The sequence below is a fragment of the Syngnathus acus genome, chromosome 2 (assembly GCF_901709675.1).
Source record: "Syngnathus acus chromosome 2, fSynAcu1.2, whole genome shotgun sequence".
Lineage (NCBI taxonomy): Eukaryota > Metazoa > Chordata > Actinopteri > Syngnathiformes > Syngnathidae > Syngnathus > Syngnathus acus.
This window is the reverse complement of record NC_051088.1, coordinates 16,949,782-16,959,386: the sequence shown is the minus strand read 5'-3', so window position 1 is coordinate 16,959,386 and position 9,605 is coordinate 16,949,782. Positions and strand designations below refer to the sequence as shown.

At 43.6% G+C, this 9,605-nt stretch overlaps 1 protein-coding gene across 1 annotated transcript; it reads left to right on the top strand.

The window, feature by feature from the left end:
• Nucleotides 1–3,536: 3,536 nt before the first annotated feature.
• Nucleotides 3,537–8,279, top strand: igfbp6b (insulin-like growth factor binding protein 6b). The gene is made up of 4 exons (XM_037239162.1): nucleotides 3,537–4,134; nucleotides 4,661–4,695; nucleotides 5,155–5,274; nucleotides 6,204–8,279. The coding sequence occupies exons 1-4, from the start codon at nucleotides 3,798–3,800 to the stop codon at nucleotides 6,315–6,317; spliced, it is 606 nt and encodes a 201-aa protein (XP_037095057.1). The 5' UTR covers nucleotides 3,537–3,797; the 3' UTR covers nucleotides 6,318–8,279.
• The last annotated feature ends 1,326 nt before the right edge of the window (nucleotides 8,280–9,605 follow it).

The window sequence follows — 9,605 nt, the reverse complement described above, 5'->3', positions numbered from 1 at the left end:
ACACGACAAGATTTTCAAATTGTCGGCTGACTTCCAACCTCTGACCCCACACGTCAGAGGGGAAATCTTACAAAACCTCTCGAGATTAAACGTGACTTTGGAAGAAACAAATATGGCGGACAAAGAGGAGGCGGTTGTGATAGTTTTTGGTTTGTTGTTAGCAGAAAAATGTGACATAAAAGGAAAAGAAATCAAAGGAATGAAGACAACATGAGCATGGACTTTCTGTTCCGCCGCCCTGATGATTTTGATTTTGGATTCCCCCACGTTTGTCTTCAGGGGGGACACAATGCCGAAATGGCAACAATCATGGCTCATGCCGCAAGATTTTGACAATTTTAAGTTTTGGGCTCTCAATGATCATTATCAAAATAGTCATTCATTATAATAATGTACAAAGAAATACATATATAAGGATTAGTTATGCATTTATTTATCTACTTGATAAAACCATGGCAAGGCTCTGCAAAATCCCCAAATAATACTTTTTGGGACAATAATTTATTCTGATAGCCATTCTTTACTCTGCCATCTGGTAATGCTCAAATATTCACAATTATCATCATGTATGAGTTGCTGAGATGCTAGAAGGCGACTCGACGAGCACTCAAGTCTGAAAGCATCGACCGCAGAGCCCGACTGTACCTCAAAGTAGCAATTTCCTTTTGACAAAGGATGGCCAGCCACATAGCAACCCACTTCTTCTGAGTTCCCTTGGTAACTAAAGGGAATAAATTACAGGTTAACACGGAGAGCGCGAGTGTGTGCGCGCGAGTGTGTGCGCGCGTGTGTGTGTAACTTTTAAATAAAACTGCATTGACATTATTGATTCAAACAGCATCAAGCCACTTTTAAGTACAGGATCACATGGTTATTTATGCGGAAAGAACAGTTCAAATGAAATCAATGTCAGTGAACATAACAGCCTTGCAATGACTCATCATCCATTCATGAGACAGCAAATTGTAGCAATGGGAACAGGTTTGCCACGGAACACGAATATATTACATACACTACAGCTATTTTGATACAAATATAAGTCAGAATTTATCATGTCCATCATCATGTCACATCAGCAACATATACAAAGCATCTAAAAAAAAAAAAAAATGACAGTTAATAATTTTCACCAATTGCCAATTATATTTGCAATTTGTCATTTACTGGCCCAGTTTTTCCCTAAGTGTCATCCTTGCCAGCTGGACACTTTTTTCCCCATGGAAATGTTTCAAAACAAGCAACTTAAATATTTCTTTTGCTCTTAAGGTACACTGTTTAGTTTAGTGATAATAGCTTATTGTTTTGCGTTTAGTTTTATCATTCAACAAAACAGCGGACTTGAAAATTTGCTCACAGATTGAACAGAGATCAGGGATCCTTTTGGAGGGATAACAGAAGAGTGAACATTTTTTTTCAAGGATGTCTGCTCTTCACAGAGCAGCATTATTCAGCAACTAAAAATGCTACAAATGTAGTCAATTATTCAAAGTAGGGCGCAGTAATGTCCTTGACAAAGACAAAGTGACACCGCCAACCTTGGTCAAAGCAGACATCAATGAATTTCAGGACATTTTGTCTCATAAGTCGGGTGGTCTACAAGTTGAAATTCAAGGTCAGAGTCAAAAGGTTAGGTGGCCTCATCATCCCACAATCCTAAAAGAAAATTGCTCCAGTAATTCCCAAGATACTCGAGTGGAACAGTTGGCTTCCACACGCGTTTTTGCCAAAATCTTCCAAATGGCCCTATGTCCCAAACCGCTGGTGTGGTGTCTGTAGACTTTTGGATTTGCCGTTGAAAGATCATACTAAGCAAATAAACCACGTTTCATCTAATTCTGAGATGGTTGGGTTAAAATTTGGGGAGGGGGGTGTTATACAGTACAGTCACGGACGGACAGGGTCATTTGAGTTCATTCACTGCAATTATTATTTTTGTTTTATTGTTTTCATTTACTTATCTGCCTATTTTCTGCTACAGAAACACAAAATTATAATCCAAGTGGGCCAGAGCGTTTATTTTGACAGACCTACTTGAAACAATGTCGGTGGAATTAAGGACCTTGGTACTGTGTTGACGCCGGTTGCCATGTTGACAGTAGTTCAAAAAAAGAATCTTCCTGGGAAATGTGGACGCACAGAGCCCCCACTTGGTCTGCCGCTTGTCTCGGAATGTCCTCCGAGTATGCCAGATATGCAGACTAATGCTGAAGTCTGCAAACTGATGCGAACGCGTGTCAGCAGGTGATTTTAGCCATCCGCGCCAAGATCAATACAACCTGCGAGCCGCAGATAGCGGTGTCATTTTTGGCCTCGTGTTCCAACTGAATTCTCGTGGACCGATGGGGATACGTATCTGCTCTGCCGCGCCTTGACGTCCACTCTGACCCTCCGGCACATAGAGCGCATTGTGTGCACGGACTCCAAAGCCTCTCGGCCAAATCCTGAGCACATATAGTATTCTGGAGGAAATTGGATACCGCGAGCATTACAAGTTGCCAACGAAGAGGAGGGACAATGATGATTATTTGTACTCTTTTGAAATGGTCATGCTCAGAGTACAGCGGTGCATATAATATAAAAAATGACGGTCATGACATCAATAAAGAGAATGTTACTAAATAATCAGTTGCATCATTGTGTTAGCCCATCTATAGTCTTTCTCATTAAGATAGCAAAAAAGAGTGATGTTGCATTTTCCTGAGAGGAAGAGATGCCAAGATGTCAATGTTTCTAGGACTTTGTACATACATGTTTTCAAAGGCTACTTTTGAACAATAAATGTTCTTTATCGCTCCTAATTTCGGTCACGCGACAATGGCAAAATGCGGGTCACAGGGTCACCGCAGTTGTGAGCCGATGATTGAAGAATGATGCGCTGGTTCCATTCGTTTGACTTCTTGAGCAGCCACAAATGTGACACGGTGACATTATCCCACAGCGAAATGATGCGGGTATTGTGATGTCGGGGACAGCTGGACCGAGCGTTTTGCGGTGGCATTTGGAGGAGAAAGGTGAAGGTGACACGAGTGATCCATGTTTGTCCAAAATAGCTTGTGCTATTTTTAGCCAGCAGATTGTCCACGGGGGAGCAGGAGCTGGCCTTAACAATTCAGATGATTACTCTTCAAGTCCATCGACAATCCTGGATGTGGATCGGTACTCACTTGTGCGTGCCAAATTCTTTTCTGTGTGCAAATTGACCTAATTTGGCGCCTGTCATTTTCTCAAGTGTTGCCACAGGGAACGTTGTCTGTCCCCCCTCCCCGACTGAAATATCAGGCGGCTGTGCAGAGGCGATGGAGGTGTGTTCATATTTGTTAGCATGACATGTTCTTGCCGGAGGGTCCGTGGCATCGGAAACGGTGGAATAGGTTGTCTACTTGCAGAATGAGATGAGATGAATATTGCATGTGTGGGTATTTGGATCATTTGTGAAAGGGACAGCATCCACCCCCCTCTTCCTCTGTCCCTCCCCGCCACCTCCTTCTTGTCCTCCCCCCTCTCTCTCTCTCTCTCTCAGTGAGTCCCAGCCCCTGAAGGTGTCATAGCTGCGCCCGCTCTCCCTCTCTCTCACTCACTCACCGCCTTTCAGATCTTTAAAAGCCGGCACCGTGCCGCGTCTCTCTCGAGCTCTGTTCGTCTCCTCTGGCACCGCAGGGGACTCGGCACCGAGGATAGCTGCTGTCCTAGAAGCAGGAGGGCGAGTGGAAAAAAAAAAAAGAAAGAAAAGGGGAGAGAGAACAGAGGGGAGCTCTAGCTTCAGCCACATTTACCTGTCAGTGTGGAGAATCTGAGAAATGCCTTTGCTTTGTAACTTCACTGGCGTTGTCTTATTGCTGATTGTTCACTGGGGATCATGGACGGGAGCGAACCGTTTGGGCCCCTTCAAGGTCTGCCCTAGCTGCAGGGATCCACTGGGGGCGGGTAGGCCCCCCAGGGAGCACAACGTTGCCGGCAGCACGTCGCTGTTGGCCCAGGGGGAGCCCTGTGGTGTGTACACCCTCAGCTGTGCCAAGGGGCTCCGCTGCGTCCCCCCACCCAGGGAGCACAGCCCCCTGCAGGCTCTCTTGCAGGGCAGGGGCATTTGTGTCAAGCACAGCAGGACCAGTCCCACCGAGCGGCCCCACCCCACAGGTAAGATGCGCCTCCTTTACATGTGACCTAGACCTATGCATACATAGGTCGCCTGCCGCACACACACATGCGGTCGCTGTACACGAAATGCCGAAGGCCCGTTGGTATCCAGTCGCACGCATCATCCGGCGCTGCTCTGCAGTGCCTCGCTCCGCTCATTCGTCATTTCGACCCACTCGCAATTTGTTAGCAAGTTGTGTGACAGACGCGGACGAATGAGGTTTCAGCGAGGCGCCGTGACAGCGTCCGAAGAAAACGATGACATTTGTTTGCCGTCAATGTGAACGCTCCACTAACGTCCTGATGGAGAAGCTTTATACTGCCAAACAGAGACTCCGCCAGCTGAAAAGGAATGGCATCGGCGGAAATCCTCTTCCTCACTACCGACGACCGCCCATCCATCCGTCCATGGATTGATTCATATATCTGTGCCACCATTTGAATTTTTTGTGCAGACACAGCGAGGCAAACTGTTCCGACTGTTGGTAGATGCTTAACGTTGTTTCCGTGTATGCTTTTCTCCCAGGTCCTCATCCTTCACACAGCGATGACATTGAAAAAGTGAGTTGTCTTTATTCTCTTGTAATGTACAATTAGTGAAGGTGATTCACCGTCACGGCTGCACAGATGAGGTCAAACTGATAAATGTCAGCTTGAATGTGTAGTTTTCAGACGCTTTATTGGCCATCTTTGCTACTGGCGGTGTCTTCACACATGGCATTACAGTGTACGATGCGTGTGCTGCTATGCGGCACAATTATTTGAGCCTGATGACAAAGGCCACACAAAATGCATCGTTTTACCCGAGAGGCTTTTTAAAGGAATACGCACGATTGGGGATTATTGATCACTTGGTCCGTTGTGTCACAAGAAGCACCCGAAACATCCGAAGCATTGCAGTTAAATGCGTGTCATGTAAACATACTTATGGCTGTAACGCCGGCTCTCATGTGACATAAGTGAACATCTGACCCGACTCTCGAGCTTTGCCCCCGGTTTCACTCGGCCTTGCTTTTTCAGGCGCCGTGTCGCAAACTGCTCAACAACGTCCTGAGAGGCTTGCAGCTGACCGTCATCCAGTCGGACCGCGACATCTACATACCCAACTGTGACACGCGAGGCTTCTACAGAAAAAAGCAGGTAAAGTCGGGAATGTTCCAAATTTGTCATGTGAGCACAGTGTTGGTGCCAAAGCTGCATCAGAAAATCAACTGTTACCTTCCTCTCACGCTCAGAAAATAAGATTTAATGGTCCCAAGAGATGGAATTTGAATATTCAAAAGCTTATACTACGTTGGCGTAGATAAACATTAAATTATAATTTAGAGGTCTGAACAAATCTTGTAATATGATTGCATAAGTTGTCACTTACATTCCTTCAAGAAAAATGTACCCAGAAGTAGAAATATATCCTCTTTTTGTGTTAGGATCTATACATTGACCAGGGCAATCAACCATGTCATGTTGTGGTTCAACTAATACTAATATAATACAATATTTATGGCCCCTAAAATGTTTCCCAATATGAACAGCAGGGATCGCAGTTTTTCCACTGTATACGTGCGAAGGTTAATTGCCGACTGCATTTTGTTTGCGATTCTACATTCAGCCGCATCTCTCAGTCTGTGGTGGGCCTCTTAGACAATGAGTTGGGTTTTTTTGTAAGAATCGTGGAATACATTTTTTTCTTAATAATATGCAGAAAAGTCCATTTTATTAAAAAAAATGTACAGTAGCTTCTAAACAATACTTGTTAAAAATAATTAGTTTTTGCTTATCACTGTGTATTATTTAAAGAAATATCCAAACATTGGGGGAAAGGGTGGAATTGTGTTTTAACGAATAGTCTTTGTTTTAATCATGTCCTATCTTTAAACAATCTAATAACAAAAAGGTAAACATCACAAAAACAGTAATGGGAAGTTTGTTAATTATCAGCGACACTGGCCCTGTATTTACTTGGCATCTTGGATTAAACCAACCAAAAACTCAAATTTGGCATAGTCGAATGGTCTAATCACGATTGTGTTTTGACATACCATTTTTTTCTCTGCCACCATCCTGTCCAGTGTCGCTCTTCCAAAGGCATGCACCGCGGCCACTGCTGGTGCGTGGACGAGCTGGGCACTCTGGTGCCCTCCCGAGCCAGCGAGGACGGTGTTCTACCGTGCGACGGGGAGTGAGTGTTGAGCCTGTGCTATCGTTCTGCGCCTGGAGGAAGACGAGGAGGAGAGGTGCTCAGGGAGACGGGGGCTTTAGCGTGGGCTAGACTAGACCAACACTGCCCGGACAGGAGGTAGCAGGGAAAATAAAAACACTCCCAAAGGAAAATACACATCAATCGTGAGGGAAACGATATGGGTAGACTCGCAGCTCGGGCCTGAACTGCGTCGTCTGTAGACAACACTGCATGCTCACGTTCGCGGCGATTTGAGCTCTCTTTCCTGCCTCTTGTCCCGGCTTTCGGGTTAGATTTCTCTTTTGCTTTCTTTTAGGGATGCACCGTAATGAAACTTTTCCTCCGTAAGCACAACTGAACATGAGGAACCCAAGGCCAAAATAAAGACCAAAACATAGAAAGACATTGCAATATCTTAAAAAAAAAAAAGACATTTTCATGGCTGGACCAATATCAATACTTTGCCAAATTTGTGCGAGCTGTCAGGTTCTTTCCGAGTAATGCGCCCGCTTTGATGGCTCCCGGAGAGGCAGTCCTCCCCGGCCAGGCGGCCATCTTGCCCTGGGCCAATGGCCGGCTGTCACTGCAGAAGAATTTAAGGCTCAGTTCCCCACCTCCCGCTCAGTTGATGCGTGGGCGACCACTCAGTTGTGACCTGTCACCGCTACTCCCTACCCGATTGCCCCCATCCCCTTTTCTCTTCTAAGTCTAATGTTAACCTAAGCTCCAAGTCAGTGCCCAAGACCCTGCCTGTCATCGTGGCCAGCCAACTCGCTTTCTTAGCGGCTTAAACAGTGTGAAACTCCAGCCTCCTTGGATGGACCCCCCCCCAAAAAAATGTTACCTACAAACTTCAAGTCAGTACCACGTTGGCCAGAAACCATTCTCGTCAGAGATTGGGCTTGCTTAAAAGGTTTTTGCTTGCGTCACCGCAACTGTTTCGGACACCAAGTCTTTCGGCTGAAAAAACGAAAACGCAGTTTTAAGCCGTTTTAAATGTTCAACGACTGAATTTTCGGTGCATCCCTACTTTCTTCTTTAGGATAGCTGACACTGCCTGTGCATGTTCTGATCTCAGCGGGCTTAAATACTGTTACACAGGTGAAGTGACACAAACGTTTGAAAAATGTGTCTCCCTCACCATCCTCTCTCCCTCTCTCCAAAGATACACTGATATCAACGATTCCATTCTCTTAAGAGGAATTTATTTTTGGGTCTGTTCATTGTATACTGCTTTAAGCTTACAACCTTCCTTACCTTCTATATTTGTGTATGTTTTGTCTGGAAAAAAAAAATAGTCACATGAAAATGATCCAGGATGCTTTATTTGTCAAGTGAGTGTGGTGAATGCTTGTCGGTTGATTGTACAATATGTTGGACTCTTGTGCTTGACTGTGTGATGTTCCGAAGCTGCAGACAAAAAGCGTACGGCTGTTGTCCTTTTCAAAAAGTTGTAAGGCATATTTTTATACACCTCAATATATTTTATATATGAATTATTGCTTTTATTTAACAAACTACAGTATACTGCCATGTATTTTTATATTGTCAGCTATTTCTTATTTAAAGACTGAGATTATTTTTGTTTCACGTTGGTGGAAGTCTAGTGCTTTAAGGGCACCTAACTTTATGGAAAAAAAATATCCATCATCGGAGCTCACTTCAACTACTGTACGTGTTTTTATTTTCTCTTTTAATTTATGTCTTGTTGATTTAAACCCGAGAATGTCCATGAAAGCATTATGTTTTCCTCTTACTCATACTTTACTGAACAGAAAGAAAAAAAAAAGAAAAATGTCTTGCCAAAGTTATAAAAATGGGTGTGTTAAGTGTGAGTAGAATTTATCCATTACTGACCAATCTTGTTGTGCCGATGTGTTACCGTGATGGTTGGATGTCTGCACACAAAGGACATTACACCTAATGATAATAAATATGGAAACAAATAAAACTTATCTTAATACAAGTCCAATCACTGAGTGAATTCTTGCTTCGTGATTCACAATCACTGGATGCAGCAGTCAAATGAAATGGAAATGAACGTCACATACTGGAAGGAGAGCATATTCATGCGTCATGCTCCACACATGAAGGATTATTTCTCGTGCTTCTCCACAGGATTTTGCTACATGCTTGTTTCCAAGGTAACACCATTCGTGGGATTACCCTATCTGTCCAACCATAATGGAAGCAAGGCCTTGTAGAAAATTATACAAATTGTTTAACCAGTGAATCTTTTTGTAGGCTTGTTGAACGCGGTTTGTCCTATGACCTGCCAATTGTTCATGTCATTCTATAACAAAAGCATCATGATATCAAATATTTAGGTCAAATGGTCAAAGCTAACTGCTTTATGTATATTCAATGAAAATCAAAGAGCGTTAGAGTCCCCTAGCGGCTTTTGTTGTAACTGCAAGTATTCGGTTTTCTTTTTTTTTTTTTTTAAATGATAAGCTACTAGATAAGCAAATTGCTTCATCCACTTGGCCATTTCGGCGGGGCATGTGTTAACAGAGCATGAAATAAAATTGTGGTGAATGATGACAATGTACTAGCCGAAGCAAACAAACAAACAATTTGTTTAGAGATATTGCAATTTTTGCATACTTATAAACCTACCCATTCCAAGTGGCGTCTAAAACAAATACAGAATTTTCATTTAGGATGTCAAAATATTCCGTTCGTATTTGAAACAATTCCAAACCAACCATTCATTTTCAATACCGCTTAGGGTCGCGAGGGGTGCTGGAGCTTGTTCCAGCTGACATCGGGAGAAAGGCTAAATGGGTCGCCAGCTAGTCGCACGATACACCTTTCCAAACCCAAATGTTTTCAACAAAAACCATTCAACAAAACAATGACAAAAACATTGAAATTCAAATTATAGTCTAATCTGTTTCATAGTCTGGCCTCATTTCAAGTTCATGTAAAACTTTGATTCTCTTACCCAAACTTGGAAATGAAGTCTGTTACGTACCTGTACAGTCTTCAATTGATGCTATTAGCATCAAAAGTCTCTCTTTTTTCTTTGTGTGCTGAGAATAATTGTTCCACAGACTGTCATAGTTGGCACGGCATACACAAGCTGGAATAACTGTAAACTGTGTTGTCAATTGAGACCAAGAACCTTGGCCAAAAAGCTGTCCAAAGTTTTGTATTTATTTTGCACCGTATGTTGTCAAGCAGGTCCGATGAGGTCAAACTTTTCGCGAACGGCTAGCAACTCGTGGGTATGTGTCTGTGCCGTAGAAGAAGAACAGAACCGACGTGACCTGGTGTGCTCTCGTACGAC